General features: G+C 44.7%; 1 protein-coding gene across 1 annotated transcript; it reads right to left on the bottom strand.

Moving 5' to 3' along the window:
- Nucleotides 1-27,393, bottom strand: not (ubiquitin carboxyl-terminal hydrolase nonstop). Its single transcript, XM_084604479.1, has 12 exons — nt 27,025-27,393; nt 25,811-25,943; nt 25,008-25,121; nt 22,678-22,779; nt 16,951-17,123; nt 15,626-15,773; nt 15,093-15,195; nt 13,527-13,615; nt 12,741-12,786; nt 11,708-12,025; nt 1,845-1,994; nt 1-462 (listed from the first exon to the last, which is right to left on the bottom strand). Exons 1-12 carry the CDS (start codon nt 27,142-27,144, stop codon nt 420-422), a joined length of 1,539 nt encoding a protein of 512 aa, XP_084460605.1. The 5' UTR covers nt 27,145-27,393; the 3' UTR covers nt 1-419.
- Between the last annotated feature and the right edge of the window lie 491 nt (nt 27,394-27,884).

Genomic DNA, 27,884 nt, shown 5'->3' with positions numbered 1-27,884 from the left:
TGAGGAAGCAATAATTTATTGAGCAAATGAGGTGGCACAGATTTGCCAAGCTCAGAGGACAGTACTGATGGCTGGTGAAAGTGAAGGGGTATATATTGTTAGGGGAATTGCAAAACCTAGATCATACAGACTTTACAATCACGCTGCAGCAGCAGCAGCAGAGACTGCTGACAGTGCAGAAGCCTTGTGGGGAAGTCTGCGTGTCGTTTTCCGGGAGACATGGATGGCCGACAAGTGAAAGTATGACGACGGAACAAGCACTTTTGGAAATTATGTCCCTACATACGCTCACACACAGATGCATCACATTTATGCACACAATGTTTCCACGAGGCTCGAGGCAGTTCTCTCTTCTGCCCTCTTCTCACAGACAACGGGGAATGGACAGTGAACACAGGAAACAAGGAAGATGGGCTTCTTCATTCGTACTCCAAGATCTGCTTGTGATAGAACAGTAAGTACCTGGAAGGTAAGAGTAGATAACAACGAAAAATGAATCGTGAATGAAGTAACCCAGTGACAAGTGTACAATCATATTTTCGAAGAAGCTTCCCTTGACTCTGATTACCTAATTACCACTTTTTTATTCTGTTGATTGATTCATCATGCTTTTCTGGTTCTCCACCTATTATTGCTATTCCTCAACTGCATTTTGATTCTAAGAAGATTGTTAACTGTTCTTTTCTTTCACCCTCAATTGTGCTCTGCGATTTTTTTTTAACCCTTTAACCGCCAACCCCGAGCTGTATTCGTCATGGCAGATCGTACCAAAAACGCCAATGACGAGTTACACTCGTCTGGTCAGATATTGCGGTGCTGCCATCTCGAAAGAAGAGTTACAGTCGTCAATTGCATTGGTTGCGATTTTGAACACTAGAGGGAGTTTGTCGACCATAAAAACGCATTTTGGATCTTTGGCGCCTAACTAAGGCTCAAAAGAGTCATTTCACAATGCGCATGCACTGTGGGAAAGCCACCCTCGTGAAGTTTTTTTTTTTAACTTTTGGCAATAATTTTAACCACAAACCATCGAAGTAATATATTTTCAGAACCCTAATTACATGGAGAAAACTATGGTCACTTAAAAAAATTGGCAATTTTGGTACGTTTTTCGGAAACTAAATTAGTGCTTAAAGGGCTAATTTGACCTTCCCCTCAAAAATTTACTCAGTACTGTTATCACAAACGCTTTCATGAATAAAGAGACAGCATTTCAAGAAAAACATATTATTGATTTCATAAGCTTAAGATAGCACTGTTGCAGAGTGCACTCATCGCTGCACTTATTTAGTAATCCCATACCAGGATAGCTGCTGAGTCTCTCTGCAGAAATCAATTTTTTGCATCTGCGGTAGCGCTCTTTTCCGCAAATTTTTTCATAAAGCATTTTAGTTCACTTGGAACCCAGCACAAAAGGCCTAATGCTCCCAACTCAGCCCCAGCCTTCAACAAAAGCCAGCATACAATATCTGGCAACGTGGCAGCAAGTGCACAAATCCTGTGATACAAAGTTTGCAAAAAGGTACCCCCTATTCAAATTGGGCATGCTGTACTGTAGCAGTCCCTACAGCCCCCCAATCTACACGATTACAACAGATTATCACTCAAGTTATGCATTTCTCATAATACAAACTGTGTGTCTGTGTGTGTGTGTGTGTGGGGGGGGGGGGGGGTGCGAAATCTGCAAACATTGTGCCATGAAACGCAAGATGATGCACCTGAACAATAGACCGTTGTCCACACCTTGTGGGCAAATTTTATCTGCAGGAGAAAATGCACTACTACACCTTTCACGTCTACCATAAGTAGCAGATTGAGTGGTGGAAGGGCACTCCAATGCCTACCCTTCAGAGTCGAGGACATCCTGTAGGCTGGCCCTAGTGATGAGGTGGTCGTCACACTTGAACCAGTGGTCCCGGTGTTGCCGCACATATGCCGTGTAGTGGCCCGTCTCAATGGTTCCACTGTGGTTCACCACGGCAAACAGGCAATACCTGCACCACAGGATCGCAAGGCCGTTTAACGTCCATCCTGTTAGGTAAGAACTAGTAAATATATTTAAAACAATAAAGGGGAGAAGGTAGGGATATGATGAAAGGCATAAAGCATGCCAAGTGTATGCTTCTGCGACGTAAACTGCACTGTTTGCTAAAAGCAACTTCAATAGCTCAAAACACCTAGGAAAAATTTCAAGGAAACTTCAAAAAAAAATTTTTAGAACAGTCAGGAACATTCCAGGCCACTCAAGAAAATTTTCAGAAACATACTATGGACCTATATTTCAAAGTTGTGCGACCCATGAGCATGTACATGAAAATGTAAGCATTGATTGTTGTCTCGCCGCAGTGGTGCAGTGGTAAGACGCCCGACTACTGTGCCGGAGCACCCGGGTTCAATCCCGACCGCCAGCGGCTGCGTTTTGATAGAGGCGAAAGGAAGTAGTGTCCCTGTACTGTGCGATGTCAGTGCACGTTAAAGATTCCCAGGCGGTCGAAATTACTTCAGAGTCCGCCACTACGGCACCCCTTTCTCTCTTTCCACTTTCACTCCCACCTTCCTCTCTTCCCTTATGGCGCAGTTCAGGTGTCCACATAGCAAGTGTGACAGATACTGTGCCTTTTCTTTGCTGTGAACCCATTATTATTATTATATTATTATTGTTTTTATTGCACTACAGGAAAAAAAAAGTCTTAGCTAACGTGAGCTTATAAACATACACACAGAGGGAATATAGGGACATAACAAGTACGCACTTCAACTTCTTAACTGCAGGAAGCAAATACACAGAGCAAAACAAAATAATGTAAAAGAAGGCTAGGTTGAGACGGCAAGGTCGTGACGGCAAGGCCAGCGATGCCTTGTCTAGCGTTTTAATCCGGTGACAAAACCCAGGCGCGTGCCGGAGCCGGCGCCGCGGGACGATGATGATGGTATGTACAAATGAAAGAGGAAGATCATGGCATATACAAATGAAATAACATCCACGGAAGGCTCACACAATCTTCCCGGGGGGTCGGAAGCGGCCAGCCTGGCCGCTCCTACCTAACCGATGCATCGCGGCGCACAAACGGTTTCAGGCGAGACACATGAACAATTTCAGTTCCACGGTGGCGTCGATCAGCTGGGGGATCAACAGGCGTCACTTTGTAGTTCACTGGAGAAGTTTGGCTTATGACCTCATAGGGACCTACGTAGCGGTGGTGGAATTTGTCACTAAGGCCAGCGCTGCGCAATGGTGTGTAAAGCAGTACTTCGTCCCCAGGACGAAAAGAGACCACTCGATGTGTAGAATCATAGCGAGTTTTGCGGACTTCCTGGCACGCTGCCGTGTTGACACGGGCAAGATGACGGCATCTGGCCACACGAGATAAAAAATGGGTAGGTACTGATGTGGAGTAGTCGGGCGTAGAGAAGAAGGAAGCGTCGAGAATTGTAGTGGGAGGACGGCCGTAAACAAGGAAAAATGGTGAGTAACCGGTAGTTCGCTGTACTGCTGTATTATAGGCGAATGTGACGAATGGTAGAATAGTGTCCCAATTTCGATGATCTGGTGTGATGTACATTGATATCATGTCCGACAAGGTGCGATGAAATCGCTCAGTCAGACCGTTAGTCTGGGGATGGTAGCTTGAGGTTGTCTTATGAAGGGTGGATGAGGCGTGAAGAACTTCAGCAACGACTTTCGATAAGAAGGCTGTACCGCGGTCACTTAGGAGCACCCGAGGAGCGCCATGACGCAATACAATTGATCGCAAAAAGAAATTTGCTACTTCTTCAGCGGAACCAGTCGGTACAGGTGCTGTCTCAGCGTAGCGTGTGAGGTGGTCGACAGCTGTTATAATCCAATGGTTACCCCCATAGGAGAGAGGTAGGGGACCATATAAGTCGATGCCGACTACGTCGAATGGCGTGGAGGGACAAGGAAGAGGTTGTAGAAGGCCAGCGGGCGAAGAAGTCAGCCGTTTGCGACGTTGGCACAGAGGGCAGGATGCGACGTATTTGGCAACGGTAGAAGATAAGCCAGGCCAAAAGAATCGTTTTCTCACGCGGTCGTAGGTTTTGTCAAAACCAAGGTGACCTGCAGTAGCGTCATCGTGGAGAGCCGCCAGTATACGTGGGCGAAGCACACGCGGCGCGACTGGGATCCAGCGAGTTCCATCAGGGCAATACACGTAGCGGAGTAAGATGCCATCTTCGAGCTTGAAATTGCGAAGCTGTCGGCGAAGCCTAGCATTGGGAGGGTCCGAAGCGCCGATAAGGCGGTCGATGATAGGACGGCAGTAGGCATCGGCTAATTGCTGTGAGCGGAGAGCGTGCTTGTTCCCAGAGTCGTCAAAACAAACGGTTGTGATATAAGTCGGGCAAAGAGATGCTCGGCTCTGGTCAGAGGTGGAAATGAATTGGGAAGAAAAGCAGCAAGTGGATTCCGAAAGGGGACAGCGAGAGAGAGCGTCGGCGTCTTGGTGTTGGCGACCAGATTTATAAGTGACGTCGAAATGATATTCTTGCAGTCGTAGAATCCAGCGGCCAAGTCGGCCTGTCAAATTTTTGAGTGAAGACAACCAGCAAAGAGCATGGTGGTCGGTCACAACTGTGAAGTGCCGACCGTATAGGTAAGGGCGAAATTTTTGGACAGCCCAGACGACAGCAAGACACTCCTGCTCGGTAATGGTGTAGTTTTTCTCAGCTGGAGTGAGAGTCCGACTGGCAAAGGCAATCACTTTCTCACGCGATGTTGCATCACGCTGCAGAAGTACAGCGCCAAGACCGTGACCACTGGCATCGGTGTGCAGGATAGTTGGAGCGCTGTCACTGAAGTGGCCAAGAACAGGATCTGATGTGAGGGCGTGCTTGAGGTCATTAAAAGCAGTTTCGCACTGCTCAGTCCACACGAAAGGGCTGCGTGCTTTTAGTAGCTCATGAAGTGGTGCAGCAATAGTTGCAAAATGCCTTATAAAACGCCGGAAATAGGACGCGAGGCCGAGGAAACTGCGCAAATCTGTAGTCCGTTGTGGACGAGCAAAGTTCAAGACCGCGATTATTTTTTCAGGATCAGGGCGAATGCCGTCATGGCTGACCAGATGTCCCAATATTCTAATTTCCTTCTGTGCAAAGTGGCACTTCTTGGTGTTGAGCTGAAGGCCTGCCGAAGCGAGACAGGTGAGGACTTCATTCAGGCGCGTGAGATGGTCATTAAAGGTTGCCGAAAAGATAACAATGTCGTCCAAGTAACACAAACAGGTTCTCCATTTTAGGCCACGAAGTACAGTGTCGATCATTCTTTCAAATGTCGCTGGTGCGTTGCAAAGTCCGAAAGGCATAACGTTAAATTCGTAAAGGCCATCGGGTGTTGCGAAAGCGGTTTTTTCTTTGTCGTCCTCGTGCATAGGTATTTGCCAATAACCTGAGCGAAGGTCCAAGGTCGAGAAATATTCGGAGCCTTGGAGGGAGTCAAGGGCGTCATCGATTCGCGGCATCGGATATACATCTTTGCGGGTAATTTTGTTGAGTGCGCGGTAGTCAACACAAAAGCGTGCCGAGCCGTCCTTTTTTTTAACTAGCACTACAGGGGAGGACCACGGGCTTGTTGAAGGACGAATTATATTGCGATGGAGCATGTCATTTACATTTTCTTCAATTACTTTTCGTTCAGAGAGAGAAACCCGATAAGGCCGTCGGCGAATGATAGAGTTACCTTCAGTAATGATGCGATGGTGTGCAACACTAGTCCGTCCCAGAGGTGTGGAAGTGGCATCAAAAATGGCTTGGTGGTGTCGAAGCAATGTCAGCAGTTCTTGGCGTTGGTTCGGCGGGAGTTTAGGATTAATAGTCTTTGCGAGAACAGAAAGAGAGACGTCTGTCGAAACACGTTGCTGAGGCGGAGGGGCGGTGAGCACCATCAGGGAAAAAGGTTGAGCATCCACCATACAATTCAGAGAAGTTCCTTTTGGGAGCACGAGGGATTCATGTGAAGTGTTAGTGGCCACTACTGTCGCTGAGCCGTTGTGGAACCGGACAAGACTTGACGGGAAGGCGATGCCGCGTGGAAGATGACTATATGATGGTGCAATGAGTACGTCCCCGTCAGTGATGTGGTCAGAAACAACAGTAAGCAGTTTTTCGCACTGAGGAGGCAAAACAGTATCAGCGGCGGCAACGAGGGGATGATGTCGTTCAGAAAAGTCAGATGAAAAATCGCTGTCTGTCATATGGATAACACGGTCACCACAAGAAATTAACGCTGAAGCGGTTGACAAAAAATCCCATCCGAAAATCATGAGATGCGCACAAGGTGAGAGCACAGCAAACTGCACATGATGGCGGATTCCGTCGATAACAACTCGTACGGTGCACTTCGCTGAAGGGCGCAAAGGGACGTCATTGGCTCCACGGAGTTCAGGCCCATCATATGGGGTTGTCACTTTTCGCAAACGGTAGCACAAATCAGCGTGAATGACAGAAATTGCAGCCCCTGTATCAATCAAAGCTTCAACCGGTAAACCTTCAGCGATAACAGCAATCACGTTATACGGGCGATCAGGAGGACTTTTAGTTAGTTCGCAGAGTGCAGTTTGACCTCCGGAAACTGCAACACTTAGTTTTCCGGATGGCGGACAGGGAGAACGGTTGCGGGGCGGAGAGGGGAAACTGAGCGGCGGTATGGGGATGTGGATCGGCGTCGGGATACATGGTTCCCACGAGGCTCAGAGGAAGATACTGGAGGTGGGGAGGATCGTCGAGGTGGGCTTGGAATAGACCGCCGTTGATAATATGAGGTTGAAGGCATGTCGCATTCGAAGGTGTCGTAACCACGGCGCTCGTTCTGGAGGCGGCGACGACAGAAGCGGGATATATGTCCTCTAATACCACAGTAATAGCAGACTGGTCAGGGGGGACGCCAAGGTGCGTAATTGGGTTGTGTAGGTTGAGCCATCGCCATTGCATTGACGTGATTGTATGTTGGTGCTGGTTGGGGCGGGGGAACCAAAGAAGGGGAGGATGCAGCGACGTGCGCGTAGGTCGGCGCTGGGCGGTTTGCAGAAGGTTCGGTTGTCATAGGGCGGCTGATGGTAGCTAACTCTTCTTTAATCATGTTACGGAGAACGGCGTCATTAGGAGGTGCGGAAGAATGATCGCAGCCATGTCGACAGAAAGGATTGAGGGCTTGAAGCTCCTCGCGGATGATTGCTCGTATCATTGCCCGCAGATCAAGGTCAGCAGAGGTCGGACCAGTTGCGAAGCCGGGCTGTAATCGAGAGGACTGCAGCTGGTCGAGGCGTTGACAGGTCGTAATAATTGAATCAACACTTGAAGGATTCTGGGCAACTAAGGTGTGATATGCCATAGCATTGATCCCTTTTAAGACGTGGTGCACACGTTCAGGTTCCGTCATGGTGGGGCTAATGCGCCGACAAAGTGCAAGAACAGCCTCTATGTAAGACGCATATGATTCATCGGGACCTTGAAGGCGGGAAGCGAGCTTGTTTCTCGCGATCTCAGACCGAACTGCCGGGTCGGCGAAGTATTGGCGGAATTGCTGTTTGAAAGTGGTCCAGTTAGTAGTGTGGGGTTCGCGATTAATGAACCAGTTTCTGGCGACCTCAATTAGATAGAACGAAACGTTGAGGAATTTTAAAGCATCGTCCCACCGGTTATAGGCACTGCAGCGTTCATATGTGTCCAGCCAGTCATCCACGTCTTCGTCACGACGACCAGCGAACAGCGGTGGGTCGCGTTGACGTGTGGGCAGAGTCGGAGGCATCGGTGCAGCTGAGGTAGAGGGTCCGGCCGGGTCGGGATTGCTCTCGGTGGACATGGTTATGGTTGTAGTTGCCAAACGGCGACCGGAACGTAGCTCCAGCGAGAGGCAGCAAGGGGATCGAATTCGACCTCCACCACTTGTAAAAGAAGGCTAGGTTGAGACGGCAAGGTCGTGACGGCAAGGCCAGCGATGCCTTGTCTAGCGTTTTAATCCGGTGACAAAACCCAGGCGCGTGCCGGAGCCGGCGCCGCGGGACGATGATGATGGTATGTACAAATGAAAGAGGAAGATCATGGCATATACAAATGAAATAACATCCACGGAAGGCTCACAATAAGTAGAAAAACTAGAAAATCACTAATGCCACAAAGGAATACAAAAATTTAAAAAGAAAAAATGAATGAATAATGCAAATAAAAACATCATACATAAAAGCAAAAACAAAAGCCTGGCATACACCTACAACCCACTACTCTGCACAACGAACAAGCACTGAGTTCGCATCTTCAATCTATCGGCCAAAAAAAGCAGTCCTTAAAAAATTGAATTCTTTCCTTGTGGCATTGGTGCTTCTGCACCCTAAGGCTCATATCACTAAGGCTGGGCGCTTGTGGGGTGACCATAAGTTACTAAAACAGAGGGTGTTATCGTCGTCATTTTACGGTAAAGTTCATTGAGAAACGTTGCACTAAATGAAAAAAAAAAAAAAAAAAACATGCACGTAAGAAGCACTGTTGTACAGGAGGCACTAGCAAAATTTTTGCAAAAAAACTAGTGCTATACACCAGAAAATACGGTAATGCCGAACTCTGAGCTCTCGATGGTCAATTTATGGCAATGATTATGAATGCAAACTCGCACAGTGATGTTGGTTGGTTAGTGGATAAGTTGCCAGTGAGCTAAAAAAAGAATGTAAACATGAAAGTAACCATACTTAAGGCTTATCAGTTATTAGTCAGAACATGCCAAAGGCAACAAAATTGAGATATCATGCAATTATTTAAAATGTTCTGTAATTGCACATGCAACCACAAAGAGTTTAAGTCATAGAATGTACTGCAGTCAAGCACCTCCGCCGCCAGAGTGCTCCTGCTCTGTTCATGCTGTATCCAGTTGCCGGTGAGCACTCAGCTCCAATAAATGTATTCGCTGTAGCTCAAGGCGTCCAACCATTTTACCATGCATACACAAGCCAAAGTTGTGTAAAACATGGTGTCGTGTCGGAAGTTGTGCAACAAATCCCGCCAGCCACATTAATTGGAAGAAGCTAACAAAAATGTCAGCCAACGTGGACAATGCAGAAAACTGAACGGGGGACACCCATACAGTCGCCATAGCAATGCAGGCCCGGCCGCAGCACAGCGAGCCAAGGAAAGCCAATACCACTGACGGAGCGTCAAGCATCTGTGGCGCCTTAACAGATCTGATGGTTTTGTTCATGACACAGCCTCCGGAAGCCTTCTGCTTCTTGTTGCCAAATGAGTGGTCGCTATACAAGAAGCCCTTCAAATGTTTTTATACCTCTTTGTACTTGGTGTGAAGCCTAAAGAACACAAAGTCGATGCCCTACATCAACACCATGGGTGACCGGGCTGAGGGCATCTTCAACTCCTTAAAAGTGGCCAGTAAGACTTTTAAAATGCTTAGTGTTGCAATGAAATGCTTTGATAAGTACTTCATTTCCCGACAAAACGTCATCTTCGAAAGAGCACATTTCAACACTCGGTTACAATAGGGACAGAGCCCTTTGAACAGTTCACAACTATATACAGCCTTCTGGCTCTCTCCAAGCACTGCGAGTACAGCTGTCTACAGGAAGAGTCAGTGCATGATCGTTCATGCATATGAATAAGTCTTGCTGTTGGTATGGAAAAAGAAGCCACCAAAGACATGCTTGCCCAGCACGAAACGAGAAATGCAAGTCATGTCTCAAGAAGGGCCGCTACTCAACTATTTGTCCACCCAGACGTGTAGACACAGTTCAGGCTCTGCGAAAGTGGATTTATCATCATCATCATCAGCCTGACTATACCCACTGCAGGGCAAAGGCCTCTCCCATATTTCTCCACTTTACCCGGTTCTGTGCTAGCTGCATCCACTTGACTCCTGCGAACTTCTTAATCTCATCCGCCCACCTAACTTTCTGCCACCCCCTGCTACGCTTTCCTTCCCTTGGAATCCAGTTTGTTACCCTAAGCGACCATCGGTTATCCTCTCTTCGCACTACATGTCCTGCCCATGTCCATTTCTTTTTCTTAATTTCCACTAGAATGTTGGTAACTTGAGTTATTTCTTTGACCCACTCTGCACGCTTCCTATCCCTTAATGTTACCCCTACCATTTTTCGTTCCATAGCCCTCTGGGTTGTCTTCAACTTAAGTAGAACTCTCTTGGTTAGCCTCCACGTTTCAGCCCCATAGGTGAGTACAGGTAAGATGCAACTGTTGTATACTTTCCTCTTGAGCGATACCGGTAAGCTGCTAGTCATGACCTGCGAGTGCTTGCCAAATGCGCTCCATCCCAATCTTATTCTTCTTGTTATTTCCTTTTCATGGTCCAGATCTGCGGTTACTACCTGTCCTAAGTAGACATATTCGCCTACTACTTCCAGTACTTCGCTACCTAATGTAAACTGCTGTTCCTTCCCGAGGCTGTTGAACATTACTTTAGTCTTCTGCATATTGATTTTCAAGTCTACCTTTCTACTTTTCCTGTCTAGGTCATCCATCATTATTTGCAGTTTCACCCCCAAGTTGCTTAGCAAGGCAATGTCATCAGCAAATCGCAGATTACTGAGGTATTCCCCATCTACCCTTATCCCTAACTGCTCCCATTCCGAGTCTCTGAGTACTTCTTCTAAGCAAGCTGTGAATAGCACTGGGGAGATTGTGTCTCCTTGCCTAACACCTTTCTTTAGTGGATTTATGGGCATAGCCTACTCTTCGTCGAAGCAATATTGGGGAAACACCTGTGTTAGTCCAAGGACAGCCTCTGAAGTTGAAGACTGACACACTGACATGGCGCAAATGAAACAGAGATATCACATGAAATGTTTTGTCAGCCTGAGCAAAGACCCACTCTGCCTGAACCATGCCACCATCTCCCAGAACCCGATGGACGACCGCTGCCAACACAAGGAGTCACTCGACTAGCTGTCATATTGGGGCCACCAAACAACTCAAGATGTGCATGTTCTTGACGAAGTGCGCTGCTAAATTCTCGAAACACTTGCAAATGAACAGCTTCAATTCATTACTCGCATCAACAATGTTCAACGTACAATCAAGCCCATAAAAGTGAGCTGAATACTGAGGTCATGAAACAATTTTACATTTTCCAATCATTCAGCATTCAGCCTCCTTTTTTTATTCTCGCCTTTTACGTGCAGTGACTGCTATTGGTGTTACCATGCTTCTTTCAGTTGATGTTTGCTTTCTATCCTGCACTGAGCACATCAGAGGTGGCTACAAGCCCTTGAGTCTATCAGAGGCAATGCTGTATGTCACACACGTGCATCGTGATGCTACGACCTGGCCATATCAGATCTTTGCACCAGTGCAGGGGGGAAGTTGCCTAGCCTTTTTTTGTGCCAGCAAGAAAGCTTCCCCTCGATACAATGTGCTCCCATAAAACAACTTCTTTGCCGTTTTGCGTGAAGCTGCTGTACTGCAGAAATGCAGCTTTTGCACAGCCGAGTATTATATACTTTTCTTTCTTTCCTTAACAGAGCATTGCGGACGCGCCATGAATGCCTCTGGACAGAATTGCGAGAAATTGCGTTTACTGCAACAAAATTTCCCCGCAACTGATCAAAGAATGAGCAAGGTAGTTTACCTTCGACATCCTTTTGTCACACGAAACCCCAATGGAAACCAGCCACGTGATCTTGCTTTTTTCACCTCATCAGACAATTTCGTCTTAACCAAGTGAGAGCGCCCGACTCACTTGTTATCGTGGCACGGCTGTGGGGGCGCGCTGGAGGGAGACGAAGGCCGGCCCTTGGCAGATGCAGAGGTGGAGGAAGAGTTAGAGGAGGGTGCCCGGGGGCCAGACATGAAGGGGCTCATGTCCAGGTACTGGGGGAAACTGATGAGCGAGGAGATCTTCTTGTGGAAGCGGGAGGAGTGCTCGAAGCGCTTCAGGTGAAAGCTGCACACCACGGGCAGCTGCTTCATTGTCAGCTGCTTGGTCGACTCCTGGTAACTGTCGCAGCGACCGCACCGGATCTTGGCCGAACTGCCCAGGTGCTCTGGACGGGTGAACCTGAGTGGGGAGAAATAGTAAAGCTTTTCTAAGAACACAAAGACAAAATGACAAAACTGCAACTGCATTTTCTCCTGGAAGCAATCCGGGATGGGAAGACCTGCATCTGTCATCAAATATAGCTTTTTTTAGTTATTCAATCTCTGTTGCCCAGGTTTGCTCAAGTACCCATGACACTTTGCTACTCAGACATGCTCAAGTGCCTATGACACTTTAAATATCTTCGTTTTTTATGGTCCATGCAACCAGCTTTTAATAAATTAATAATGATGGCATGGCACGGTAGGGTACTGTAGGGTACATGGGATCTGAAGACCCAAAGCAATGCAGGCTACGAAGGACGCTATGATGAGTGGTTGGACACAAATGTAAACTCGTGCCCAACAAATCAATAAGTTTAATACCTTTGATTCTGCATTGCAGATCTAACTCTAGTCAAGAATGCCAGCTAGCTTTTTCGATGATAGATTCTGATGCTTTTCTATTTAAATGCAACTTATCCCTGAAACTACATTCAACTGACAAAGACGGCCACTACAACAGACCACTCCTTTCGCTTCTTTTTATGCAAATATTCGGCAATTAGACACACAGCATTTGCATAGCCAACCTACATTTTAACAGCTCCTCCCTGACAATTATATTGAACGAATTTCCCCTGTACTGGAGCTGTGCTGGAAAGAAAATAACCAAAAAATATGACGGGATGACTCACCTCTCTAGGCAATCCAAGAGTGAGGTTGGTTCTGTATCCTCTGCCTCTGCAAGAGGTATGGCAGATGATTTGATAAACAAATATACATGCCTCACATCCACTCGGTAAAAGAACAGTAAAAGAAAACTCGGCATAGAAATAGTATGCTAGGCCAGTTAAAAAACGGCATATTTTTGATTCACTTAGTCCTGACAAAAAAAAAATGACAATTGTCAAAAACAGAGCACCTTGTGTTTGTGGCAAGACATTCAAGAAGGTACTCTCTAGCTGATGTTAATGAGTGCTGTGCTGGCAAAAACAGTGCACCTTGTGTTTGTGGCAAGACATTCAAGAAGGTACTCTCTAGCTGATGTTAGTGAGTACTGTGCTGGGTTTTATGAAGCATAGGCAGCTAAGGGGGCTACCACAAAGTTATGTGGTATGAAGAGTGTAACATGCCAAGGTACAAGAGATGCTGATGAGAGAATTTGTTGCGGATAGCCCCAGGTTAATATCGGCTACCCAAGGTTCATTAATATGCACTGGTTAATTAACATACAGCACACAAAATGTTATCCATGACGCTGCCAGACTAGGGTGTAGTAGCACAACAATTAGCTTTTTTTTTAGTCTGTTAACACCTTGTTTTAAGTCAACAACGAAAATAACACCATGTTTCCCAGAAGCACTCAAAGAAGGTAACCCTGCAAAAGAAGAGCCTTCAATAATAAGTGCTCCTATTATTACTTTTGTTCAGAGGCAAAGTGAACAATTTCCAGATAGACACAAAGGAAAGGTTTATATTACCAGAGGAAGGGTTATGCTGCTGCAAATGGCTGCTAGGACCCAAGTCTAGAGAGATGTCCCAGAATGGGTCGATGGTTGTGGAGACACCCCTGCAATAGAGAAGAAATTTGCAACTTTTCTTCTCCACACGTGTACACTTTAATTAGCAACAAAAAGAATATGCTTTCAGCCTGTCCCTAAAGGACCATTTAAGCCCATTTTGCAAATTTAACACTGCCAGCATAGGGTCTACTGTACTAATTGCTGTGTCCTCTAAGAGCCTCAACTTCCCTAGGCGAAACCGCCACCTAGTTTGGCAGTGCTGATATATAGCTATCATAACCAGTTTTTTACCACACTGCACTGGCAGACACATGGCAGACACTATGTCGAGTTCTAATTAATTCATAACCAAACCAGGCAAACTATGCAGTAATAAAATCTTGTTAAATTAGCCCTCAGGAAGTGTAAAATAGCTCTAAATAAACCAAATGTCAAACTGACCCCCCCCCCCCCCCCCAAAAAAAAAAAAACTAGCAAAAGAATTCGCGATTTTGCAGAGTTCTGTCAAATGCTTTATCTTCACTACCAGAAGTGTCAAAAAGTTGTCAATGAGAAGGACATGATAATAATCATCTCCACGGCAGAGATGAGGACACGAAGTTAGGAGGGGGATAGCAAGGCGGACAAGAGTGAAGGGCAATGAAGACTACTAACATGCTGCAAAGGCAGAGGCATTGACATCTACTTAATCCACTGGTAGTCCACCCTAATGTAGCACACCCCACCTGCAATCCAACCTAATCTAGCATAATCTACTCTTAATTACCTGCAATCCAACTTAATCCACCTTATTGCCCTGCATTCATTCATCCCAACTACATTCTTAATCCACCTTAGTCGAACACGATGCAATGTCATCCAGCATAGATCCCTGGAATCCACCCTAATAGAGTTTTGTACAATGCAATCCACGCAACCACCACAATCCAATGTGTGATGTCATGAGGGCAAAGAGCCAGCCACTTTGATTGGTGGCCTTTGATGGACTTGTAACAATTTGGGGTGCGCTCTGTACAAAGACTAACACCCTAAAACTAAAAGAAATTCATGTGAAGGCAATTTTCCTTCCAGATGGTATGCAGCTATAAGTACGGCTGGCTGGCTGACATGTGCGGCCGATAGTCTGAACTGTGGAAAGCGAAATTGGCCTGCTGATAGCCAATGTGTCTGCCACAGAGGCACAAGAAAAAATGGAACGTGCTACTCAAACTTGAGAGACGATATTTTGACGATGCATTGTTGAGTAGGTCATACTTCGGTATGGCACCACTTCAGGAAGCCTGTGAGCTTCCAACGCTTCAGACATGCATGGGCATTTGGCAGAACTCCAGTGATAGACTGGACTATCTGAATTCATGAAGGTCAAATTAATGATGTTTCACTGCCAAGGACCACCTCTGTGTGAAATTTGAGCCCAAACAACAACCAGTTTACCTGAAGAAAGCATTCCAGGAACTGAGCCACACAGCAGTCTGTACACATATCAGCAGCTTGAGTTAGGCTGAGAGGGCCGGACAGACTCACTTGCAAGACTGGCACACCACGTCAGACTGCAGGCCACCCGTGAAGATTTGATCGATGATGCAATTGCAATGGTGTGGATTTGTGGTGGACATCCCGTTTGTGCCTGGAATACAAACAGCCTAGCTTTGGCTCCAGTTTCCAGTAACAATGCATGCATACAAGGAATGAGGCAGCTTAGGAGTAACGCAGCTTGTTCCGGCATGAGGATAGCACTTGATCCCCAGAATCCACCCTAATGTAGCTTAATCCAATGTAATCCACTTGATCCCCAGAATTCATCCTAATATAATCCGTTCCCTTAATCCACCCCAATGTAGCTTAATCCAACATAATCCTTTCTTAATCCACCGCAGTCATGTGATGTCATGTGGGACATGTCATGATGTCTGTGATAGTATCTGCATCAGCTGGCAGAGCAGCTCGTTTCCAAGAATGCATCATCTATTTTAGGAGGCTAATTCATCATGCAATTAAACTCAATGGGGTCACATTGCCGGCCTCCGGCACGGTGAAAGATGGCAGTATCAGCTGACCTTTGCAGTGCCGGTGTAGCACATCAAGCGTGGCAATAAAGAACTCGTGGGCATCCTGCTGTTCATAACCGGCCAGGTGGCGAGCATGTGTCCACACCAAGTGGAGCAACCGGTAGGGAATGTGAGGGCTGGACTTGCCACAGTAGAACTGTGCCAGGCAAATAAGGAAAGCAGGCACGATGCAGCAGCAAGCGACAGTTGGCAATCAACACTGGCTCTCAATGCAGTTAATCGTAGTCATCAATCAATCTATCAATGCCTTCTACATGGCAAAGGCATCGACCACTATCGATTCCTAATTCCCTATCCTGCTCGTCCCTGCAGGCGTCATATCAGCAAGAGGGACCCTCTGCCATTTTTGGAATCCTCTGCATTACCTGCCTAAAGGACCACCAGTTATCTGCTCTCTGCATTACACTCCCTGCCCATGTCACTTCATCTTCATGATGGCTAGGGTATCTAATTTGGTTTCCTAACCCGCTCTGCCATTTCTTGATATTACGCAGATGCCGTTTGAAACATGTCCGGAAAGTCGATCAAGCTTGGATTTGTGTGTTTTAAAATTTAAATGCAATGCTTGAGGCTTAAAATGGCTTTTACACTTGCCTGTAAGACACCTTTGGAGTACTTTCTGTGTTGTTAAAATCCCCCATCTCTCCTTTTTGATAAAAATACAAGGGAAAAAAATAAAATTAATGGTCTAACGTATGCTATGTCTACATGCTGCAAAGGCAGAAGCATAGACAACTATTTAATCCACTATAATCCACCATAACATGGCAAACCCTATCTAAATCCAACCTAATGTGACATAACCCACTCTTAATTGCCTGCAATCCAACTTCATCTACCTTAGTCCAACATGATGCAATGTAATCCAATATTGATACCCCAGAATCCACCCTAATATAGCTTAATCCAATGTAATCCACTCTTAATCCAACACAATTTGCCATGTGTGATGTCATGTGGGCCAAGAACTGGCCACTTTGGTTGTTAGCCTTAGATGAACTTGCAACAATTTGGGGTGCGCCCTGTACAAAAGCTAACGCACTAAAACGAAAAAAAATTGGTGTGAAGACACTTTTTCTTCCACACGGTATGCAGCTGTAAGCATGGAACAATTTAAGGCCAATATAGTAAAGGAACATTTATGCACTTGTTTCATTACGTCACCTGTAGTAAGCACACAGTGATGGTGTGGCGTGTATCATGTGTCTTCTCAGAAAATTCAGCACACTTTTATCAGTCTTGCTTTCTTTTTTTTTGCACTACACCCCACATAATATGAAAACAACATGAGCATGTTGGGGCAGTCACGTTACCTCTTGAAATAGCCTGGACATCTCACAGACGAGGCACATGGCAGGGTCATCCCGAAACTGGCAGACGTGCCGGTCAGCCAGGAAGTAGTCGCGCAGCAGTGGAGTGTGTGTCAATGCTTGGACAATACAGTTCATGAAGCATGTGTTGCCTAGATTGATGAGACCACGCAGGCCTGATTGGCAACAAAGGGAGGAAAGAAAAAAAGAAGAAAAATAAACTCCGGACAGAGGCAAAGGTTGCATGGAAATTACTACATGTAAAGATGTCGCACACATCATACTGGGCTGGGCAACCTATCTGGCTGCTGCCGTTGTTTATGACGATTATGTCTGTTGTGGCTTTGGTGGGACCACGGTGAGGACGATGATGAACTTACCTTTCATTAAATGGAACAATTAAGTTAGGGCTCTCAAACGGTCAGACACACGTTAAAAAGAAATATTGTGAGCAACCACGGAAACTTTTAAGTGACTAGAAGCTGAAACGTAAAATTACATTCCAAAAAAATATTTTCACAGCTCAGTTTTGCACATACTGTATGTTCATTAGGACTGTTATGTATTTATTAGGGGCGTGCACATACTGAAAGTTTCGTATACGAATCAAATACGAATACGAGGAAAAATGCCCTTGAATATTGAATTTCCGATCAATGAATAAAAAATTAAAAATGAACATTATTCATCTTCTTTATTTCAATATTCATGTGGTATTTGCAAACAAAATTAAACAGTTGCACAATAGCGTATACCCCACTGAAAAATTCAGTACACATATACAGGATTTCATATGCAGTTTTTTTTTTTTTTTTGTATAAGATGAACCTAATGAAACGGGGCTGTCATACTGGTGCTGAATACAGTTAACACTAATCCGGCCTTCAAGGCACTAGAAAAAATGTCCGACTTAACCGAAAGTTCGAATTATTGAATGAGCCTGAAAAAGAAAATGCCGAGAATCGCTTGCATTACAGTAATCTGATGAACACCTGCACGAAGGTTGCCGGGAAAAAGGCCTCGTCGTGTTTTGAGGATGCTTCACACAACAGTCTCTGCGATCACGCATTGCGGTGAAGTTGGGGTAAATTCAAATATTTTCGGTATATATTTTCGAAAATTCTGAACATCACTTTATTGAATACTAATCAAATATATTTGTTACTTGATTTGTATTCATATTAAAAAACTGATGTCCAGAACTTCGAATATTGTAAAATTACCGAATGTGCCAAACTAACAGCTTCAACCCACTGCATGCTTCGCAGCAATGCTTCCCTGCATGGAGTATTGTAGTGAAGAATAATAAAAAAAGATCGGGCCGCTTTGCGAAGAGAGCCTTCCTTCAAGAAATTGGGAAAAGAAATGTCATTTTCACTTCAGTTTCATCTCAAAAGCAGACAAATATCATGCAGGTGTTGATAAAGTTACGGTGATGCAAACGTTTCTCGGCAGCTTATTTTTTTCACGCCCATTCAATAATTCAAGCTTTCAGTTAATTTGGACATTTCTTTTCTTGGTCCCTGGAAGGGTGGATTAATTCGCTACTAATATGTCCGAATTAACCAGCTTTTTCTTAGTGAATTGACGGTTCCACCCTTTTCATGTGGTCCTTCCTGTACAAAAACTGGTATAAGGAACCCTGTATAAAATTTATAGTGGATTTTTAAGTAAGGTATACAATTCTGTACAAGTCTAATTTCATCTGCAAATACCACGCGAATTATGAAATAAAGAAAGCAAACAATGTTTGGCTTTTATTTATTTTCCTTTTTTTTTCCCCCTGAGCAGATACTGGATATTTGAAAGCATTTTTTTCCCATGTATTTGAAAATTTCAATATTCGCGCATCCCTAATTTTTCTGTATTAGCTAAAATTTATAAAATGATCAATTTTGGGAGGCATATATGGAGAAAGTCATGTTAACAATACTGGCAATTACTTGAACAATTTGCTTTTGTAGTACAAGAATCTTGTTTGTTTGCTTTAGTCACTGTGGCCCACACTGAACTGGTGAGGTGAGAGAAAAATACGCAACATATTTGTAATTTATAATCCGAAGGTACAGCTTCACAGCACTGAGATAAGGCTGCGCAGGAAAAAAAAGTTGTTTTCTGCTGAGAGGGCAAACTGGTTTAAATAACACGAAAAACATGCTCCATGCGTTTCGTGCTCTTTGACAATTTTCATTTCTAGGTCTTTGGAGTTGAACTGAGCATACGGTTTGGTAATATCGCTTACTTTTGTGTGAGATATATTCTTGATATTTAGAGGATTCATTATGAATTTATTTACCACTGACTGTCTAGACAATTTTAGTAAGCAGGTAATTATATTACTCCATTAATTGTTAGGTTAGGGCTCGAAAGGAGCGGTGTGCTGTCATCGGTGTATAGATTACAAAATCACTGGAAGGATGTGTACTTACAATGCAGTTTGTGTGTGCCTTAAGCAAAAGTATGCTTCCTTGCGGGACACCACAACTGACAGCAAAACAGGGGAAGTTTACCATAAACTGCTAATGGTTGTATTTTGTCAAGAATACCTTGCAATTTGTGCAAAGTGATACTAAAATCAAGGAAAAGACTCACCATATACAGTTCTGGTTAACACCGTTTAAAATAATTTCTTCCATTGTCAACAAGGCTATTTCTGCAGATTAAAGGTCTTGAAACCAAACTGTGACTCAAACATTGCCTTACATTTATCAAAATATGGTAATTCTGAGAGAAATAACCTTCTCCAGTCCGCTTCATGATATGAGGGTGTAGTGAAATAGGCCGATTTTTCGATACTATAATTCAGTTTCCCTTTTATGAGTTAGACACTTTTACATCATCTATTCCACCGGAAAAAAGAAAAAGAAAAACCCTACACTCAGATGAGAGATTTTAGGTTTGAGAAATCAACGGAGAAGTTATAGGTAAGTGATATTTCAATGGTTTTAACTATCTCATTAACATTTAATGCTTTGTTGTTGCCAATTCAATTAGCACTCTGCTTTTTGATAGACCTCTGTGCATGACAAGAATGATGGAAGGCTGGTAATCACTACACCTTAAGGGGAGACACTGGTCTTAAAATGAAAATTTTTATTTTTAGAGATATAATAACGAAATTGGGTGTGTATATGTATTTCTTCCTCCTGTTTTCAAAAATGTAATTAGTTTTACTCTATCTCAATTAGTTCTATTGTTATTGGGAAATAACCAAAGCCTAATTAGGTAATTTCTTACGGGTCGTTAGGACAGTTTCCCTCAATATTTTTTCGTTGCGATTAAAATGTAGTTGTAGCCAAAGACCTGCCATGTGGAGCTATGCTATTTATATTATCATTGATGTACATCACAGTATAAAAATATTCAATTATGTAGATGCCCCACAATTCGAAAATATAATTAGCTGACATTATTGTTCAATAAATTTGATATGTTCAACTTAGCAATATAAAAATAGCATAGCTCCACAGTTCAAACCTTTCTGAATTCAACGGTATAAGATTTATTAAAATTGCACCACAAAAACCCAATGAAAAGTTCCGTAAGGCTAGTCATGTCACCAAAAAACATGAAGCTGAGAAAAACTCATTTGAAGTTTTGACACTGAGTGCAGAAAATATTGGGAAGAATCTTCGACAACGGATGTTACTCAGATGTTCCCTATCAGTTTCCCTACAAAACAAAACAAAAAGTGTCTTATTCCATCCAAGGAAACATTTAAAAAAAAAATGTCGAATGTGTAAGTGTGATGAAATTATAGTTGACTTTTTTTTTTTTTGAGGTGAAAGTGAGGACCGGGGCCAAGGAGACGAGAGCTCCACCAGGCAAACAGTTGGGGAAGAGAACTGCTTCGCTTATTCTTGGGGAAGAGAACTGCTTCTGTTCGAAATCGCAGTTTTCGCAGACAAGCAGAAGCTTTACAGCAAGGCCGTACTCCTTATCTGTTGCCTTGCTCAAACGCAGACTTCCTGCCTCGCAGGTTCCGCACTTCGCTTGCGCGAAAAAATTGTTCAAAACCTTCAAGTCCACAATCACGAACTGGGTACCGGCATCAGCTGTCTGGTAATCCGCACTGACGCGCCAAGAAGGTCAAACTTGAGCTGGGTTGCCGACTTTTCCGACAGAACGGACTTTGCTTGCGCCGATCGCTCAACACGCTGCGCCTGCTCGGTCGACGAATAGTACACAGCATCAACACGAAGTGTGCCACGATCCGAGATACGATTCGTGCTGCAACTTGGTCCCGCGGTGTCGTCATCGGGCAGCGTGCTTGATGTACCCGGCGGATCCAACGAGTCCGGCACTGCAGGCCCCGGCGACGCATTGGTGGCCGCTGCCTGCTGTTTTTTGTTCCACGGACGTTTCTTCCGGCTTCCAAAAGCTCGTTGCGTGCTCGGTTTCAATCGACTGTCTCCCGGCATCTCGATCGCAAAGAGAAACTCCCGGCACAAGGCGGAAACACGGCGTGTAGAGAAACACGAGCGCAAAAACAGACGCGCACGAAGCGACAGCCACAGCGGCGAACGCAAGAGAAAGAAAAAAAAAATGACGTAGACGGTCACACCAGCCAATGGGAGGCGCAGAACGGCGCGCGCGGGAAGCGCGCCGCGTGCGAGCCAATCAGCGACCCGAAAGCGGCCTTCGGGAAACCGGCCCGAACCGCCGCTCGGCTTGAGCGACGCCATTTTGAGATAGCTCAAATTGCGCACAAAGAAACCAGCTTCAAAACAAGCCCAAGATGGCGGCGATCGGCCGGCTGCAACGCCGGCGGCGCGCGCGGGAAGTTCGAACAAAGTCTCTCTTTTCGGGGCCATTTCGTCGCTGCCGTGGTGTTTTGAAAGCCGATTTTATCGCATTTCCCGACCGAATTCAGCGTTAATAATTTTATAGTAGATGCTCGAAATGACAAACCTTCCGAAAATGAGTTTTTCCCAAAATCGACTTTTTGACCATTTTCGACCGTTTTAAGACCCGCGTCTCCCCTTAAGATCTACCTGTAAACAAGGGCACGTTCACTACACCTTATCGTCTATCCGTAAAAATTATTAATTTTAATAATTTGGGCATTTTAGAGCAAGAGAGGGTAGCACAGGGAAGCCATTTCAATGTGTGTCATTTACAATAGTGACTTACAATATCTGTTTCCTTTCATGGCCACATTTCATGCAAAACTGTTTCTCTTCATTTTCAGTTATCTGTACAAACTTTTTAATTATTCAAAACAATATTTGCAACTAACTTTTATTCTTTGTACTTACTTTGCACTAAAAATGTTGTATAAATTTGCAATTTCCTGGCTATGGTTCGCAGATTTAATCCAATTTAACCTGGTAGTATTTGAAGAATATTTCATTCGATTTGCACTCCGTTCTCAATATACTAATTTGCTTTCAACGACAGGAATTTATTAACACTATTTGGCTGAATTATACCATCACCTAAACTGTTAGAGTCCACTACAGACAGAGGTGACACAAAAAAAAAATATTAAACACACTGTTTCTGGCATGAATGCTACCTAAAAACAAACCTGCTGATATGATGCTTTTTTAGCTTCTTCATTTTCCCGCAGTCACTTTCAAAGCCTCTCGGCCTCTCTTTCCCCCAGTTCTGGACCTCATTATCAGGCAAAGCAAAAAACAAGAAACTGTCTGGAGATTGTGGAGGCATCTGAGGATATCAGACGGCATGCCATTGATATGCAGCGGCGATAGCCAAAGTAGGACGCACCTATATACGAGTTGTTCGCAATGCGCTTCCTCCGTGGATTTCTGCGAAGCAGGTCCAACTCAAAGCTGCTGGGCTCCCAGTGGTGGTAATATTCCTGGAGACCTGCGTCAAAGTCCAAGACCTTGTGTAAATTGCTGCTCACGGGCGCTGTTTCAGATGCATCCTTGACATATGTTTTTCAGTTAAATGCTTCCGATATAGGAAATACTGAAAACAATGAAGGGACGGGAGCGATGCCAGGTCTCTCAAAATGTAGTGACCCTCCCACCCCTCATTGATCCCCCTATATACTCTTGCCAATCTGGCATTGTTTAGGAGTCTCAGAAATGGCATGCCCTAACTCGTCTGTCATATATTCGGCTCATTTTCAGGATTCGCCATCATATTGTGCTCCTTTTTGCTAGACGACCCAGACAGATTGGTCATTAAAGCGCCCATGTGACCGAACGGAACTTGGCCACAAACTCCGCCAGCTCTAGACAACATCAGCAATGAACGAAGAAATTTCAAAATGTTGAGACCAAAAATGTGGTCCTTTCTTTCGCTGCACTGTTTCCGACAAGCATTATTACCGAAAAACTGTACTTCCATTACTGACCGATTGAAAACACCTGTAATGAGAAAACCCTGAACACACAAGAGCGCTTTATGCTTGTTTTACCCGCACAAAAATATTAACCTGAAGCATACACAAGTCCTATCCTTTCGAGCTGGATACAAGCGAGAGGTGGTATCACTAGAAAAAGCAATAAAGCAAGCCACACAGTTCCCAGACGCCTACCAGGAACTTAGATTGCTGCTCAGAGAGCAAATTTAGCATATTTCTTCATACTGCTGAAGACAAATCTGTTTGTCATCGATTTACTGCGATCCGATCATTCCTCGAGTCAACTATGCAAAGTGAAAAGTGCACAAAAGGGAACAATTTAAGGCTGGAGAACATGAACTAAGTCAATTTATTTATCAGGATGACTTCAAAGTAGTTACCAAAGTTTATTCCAAATTCGTATTGTTATGTCATTCCCAAAAAGAATATGTGGCTATTGAAGTACACATGAAATTGTAGCAGCAAGAGTGAAATTAACAAGCATCACTGATATGAGGTGCCTATTTTTTGCTTACAGCTCTTAGCCTATAATTAAGATTTCATTTCTTTTTCGCACTTGTTTTTTAAATCCATCCTTTTTGAGTGTGCACCAGCCCTTAATTTTGCAAATATTATTTACCATGGAAGAATTACTGTTTCCTGCAATGCATAAGGCACCCCTATTAGCTCTAAAGTCACATTTAGCCAACCTTGACCTGCTCGTTAATAAGAGTACTTTATGTACGGGTAATTAGCACAAAAGAGACATTGTTTAAAGTAGCGGCTAGAATAAAATAATATTACCACTGTAAAGAATAGTGGTTTGTCTGGTTTGGTTTGCAAGGTTTAACATCCCAAAGCGACTCAAACTACAAGGGATGCCGTATGGTTCTTGCAATGACATTGCACAGTATACATGGAAGCTTTGATTTTTGCTTCCATTCAAAGGTTTAAAAAAAATAAAAAAATAAGGGACTGTCAGACAAATAGCAGTTTATTCTTAAAAAACTAGGTTATGCACACAACGAAATAAAAGACAATACACACTTGCCGTGTTTGGGCAGGTGGAAACAGACTCTTCTGTCTAGCCTTCATATCAGATTAATTTTGTCAATCGAAATGAATGCAGGTGTGTTTTTGCTGCTTGTGACAACTGCTCCCTTCTTCTTTATGCAAACTGTAAGAGCAGCAAATGCTTCACAACAATGATATTTTGGACACGGAAAGGGGTAAAAATGATCGCAACTGGTATTCAGGAAGAGCCAGAGGGCTTCCAGTCACGTAGTTTCCATGATGATACCAGTGAAAGAAGCATCACTTAGGAGCTTTGATATGATGGTAGAGATGGAGGCCAAAAAGTATCCCTTTTTGTGGCCCTTGTGCATGATTTTTATGGCAGCGGTGTCTTGGCACCAAAACTCTCTAATCAAGTGATGGCTCTGATAAAGTGACGACAGTTTGTGAGCCGAAAGTATTATCTCAGTAAACAAAGCTTGATGAGGCAATGCAAGCCTTTTGCACTCAACCCGACACGAGCAGCTTTGCCTTAGAACGTTTACCTATTTCAAGCAAGTTTTTCTTTTTTCCAGAGGAAAATATTACCAAACCGGAGAGTTCCACCATATTTTAACTGCTGTAAGCTGTCATCAAATTGTAGGTTTTCTCATCTCGAATAGCTGACACCACATTACACCTAGTAGGCATGTTACGCTTTGCACGTACCGAGCTGGCTTTTTGTTCTTACCCAGTAGCCGGGCACAGCGACGACGATGCTTGCGGGCCATGGCTTCAAGCTCCCTATCATACACATAGTCGGCGCATGTGAAGCAGTACACCACTCCATACGAGATGTCAACAGCTGAAAAGTCCAACAAAACATGTTTATGCCACTTCACATTAACATGTAAAGGCAAAACAAAAAACTTGAGAATTTATTAACACTCTTACAAATGCAGTCTTATTTTTGAGAAAGAACAGCCCACAGTTTTTTTTAAGCTACATACTATGTGTATTATCCCTGAGATGGTCTTTTTTTCCCTTTTTACAGAAACATTACATGTAAAGTGTGACGTCTGAGTCCATAGTTTTTCTCATCTCCTTTCCGTATCCACATGCACTAGCTCTGTGGGTCTTGAGAAAGCGCAGCCCATAAGCTACAGAGAAAAAATTTTTCAGACCTTTCAAGCCGTACATGCGACAACCTTCAAATGCTGTCAAAGATTATTTGTCACCTGGAGCTATATTATGCAAGGAGCCCATGATCACATCACAAAACCTGTCGCAAACCGATCAAAAAGCCCCGCTCACACGGGTTGATTCTGACCGGCAGGCATGTCAGCCAATAGGAGTGGGGCTAAATAACCAGTTAGTGACAGTTTTTGTGATGTCATCGCAATGTGATCACAGAGTGATTCGGCGGCCCCTGTGCAAATACATTAGTCACTGTGATGCTGTTCAAAGGGAATGAAAAGGAAAAGAGCAACCTCTCATATTGACTTTTCAAAACAGCTGCAGAGTACTGTATGACTTTTGCAGACGTGTGCTTACCTAGTAAGTGCTGGCTGGCCCGAGCATGTTCATGAATATGCCGGTTTCCATAGCAACCGAAGTACACGCACTGAAGACATGCGTGTAGCCTTGGACCTCTTGCATGACAAGTGTGACAGGTGCACAGCTGGGCCTGTGCATGACACAACGGTACACAGGGGATGAATAAAAAGAAGTTTGACAAAATCTCAACCTCATTCATCTTTGATGAGTGAGTGTACGACATTTGGACGCGAAAATGTTTAACGCTCACTTTAGGCAACAGGATTATTGCACTTACACAGCATTAGCCACACATATGACAGTGAAGGTTAGTGTCAACTTTGAACAGAAATATTGAAAAGAACCTACAATCACGGGTCGCTGATATCCTAACAAAAGCTCAGGCTGACTTGCATCCCTACATCTTAATCTTTTTGTTAATTTTTTGTACGAATAACGTAACGAAATTAATATACTCCGAACTTGAACACGCCTAGCTGATAATTCCAAGAGCCTAAAGTAATTTTAACATGTCGTTAGAAAGTTCAGTTTCGTGTCACATGACTCATCAGCCCGTGGCCCATTGTAGCTGCAGGGGTAAAGAAACTAAGCTGGGAACCCTACTACGCAGTTTTACGCTGCAAGGTGCGAGGTATGAATATAACGCAGGCATGGGTACCAACGGGTTGCGAGGACGCAGGTAGTCCCAGCATCGCAGTTTAAGAGCACATAACCCTATATTCAGGCGAGCTCAAATAATGACGATCTCTTGCAGCGCGCACCGCAAGACGAAACCAACGTAATATGACGCGCCTGGACGTTTCCAGTTCTCTCTCTCCCGGCGTCCGCGAGCCTGAACTTGACCTTGCACAGTCGTCTCAGGAAATCAGTTGTTTCAAAAGTAACGCAAGGAGGTATGAGCACCGCGGCCAGAATTAAACGCAGGAGCTGTAAAGCGGTTCACTCCATGAGAAGCTGTCAGCCGCTGCAACTAGCAAAACCGAAGATGTGCGAAGTTTCAACATCATATTTGCCCATGTGGCCACAGCACATATGACACATATGAAGTTCAGACACAGCCGGTGCACCGCTCCATCAAACCGGAGAGCGAACCAGCAAGCCTCAGACGCCGGGTTCGGTTCCACTGAGCACCGATCGAACGCCACAATAAAGGAAAGGCGACAGGCCGCAGTTTCATCGGAAGGACACGCTGGTCGCGCGTCATGGCCCACCTTCTTGGCTCGGGCTTCCTTCGACACGCAGCAAACGAAGTACGAGTGGATCAGCCGGTAGGCTTGGGTGCCCTTGGTCTCTTTCAGAGCTGTCAGGTGCGCGCAGCCATGTGCGCTCATCCTATGTCGTCGTGCCCGCGGCCGGACAGCTGCTTTTCTCAGCGATTTGAGACTCCGTTCATAGACGCACGAAGGCGTTGACCTAGTGTGTAAGCGCTGGCGTCACACGAAGGCCGCCGATGACGCCAGATTCGCCAGTCGGCCAACAAAAGAAGGGGGGCCGGTTCCTCTGCCGAATCCCTACTCGCTGGAGAAGCGCGAGCAGAGAGCGGAGCCGGCTTCTATGATACGACGCTGTTTTATTTTTAATTTTGTGCCCTTTAATACTCCAGATGCTCTAGATGGCAATCATGACCTGTCCGCGCTTGAAGCCATATGTAGGTCCGCACAAATCGGCAAGTTAGTAGTGCTTGTTGCACGGTGTTACTCCCTGCCCTCTGACGGGCATAAACGCAACTGGCCCAAGAAAATGAAAATACTGCAGTTTCATTGAAAGATTGCGACGTTTTAGCAGTTAGCTGCATTCAGTGCAGCGTTTGTTCCTGACGGAGTGGCTGGAGGGCGTTATCTCACTCAAAATAATGCTGCATTTTGGTGGAGGCGAAACGCTACTGTCGAAATTTGTTGGGAACCCTCCACTACACCCTTTTCTTCACTCCCACCTTTCTCCTTTCTCTCAAGGCGTGGTTGAAGTGTCCACTGGGAAGTAACCCAGTTACTGCTTCTTCCCTTTATTCAAAACAAAGAATCTATTCCAACCTCTGTGCTTGCATTCCATACAAATGATTTGTGGATGAAAC

The sequence above is a fragment of the Amblyomma maculatum genome, chromosome 5 (assembly GCF_055883805.1).
Source record: "Amblyomma maculatum isolate TAMU_Amacu chromosome 5, ASM5588380v1, whole genome shotgun sequence".
NCBI classification, from domain to species: Eukaryota; Metazoa; Arthropoda; class Arachnida; order Ixodida; family Ixodidae; genus Amblyomma; species Amblyomma maculatum.
The sequence above is the reverse complement of the archived record's forward strand: the minus strand, read 5'-3'. Positions and strand labels throughout refer to the sequence as shown.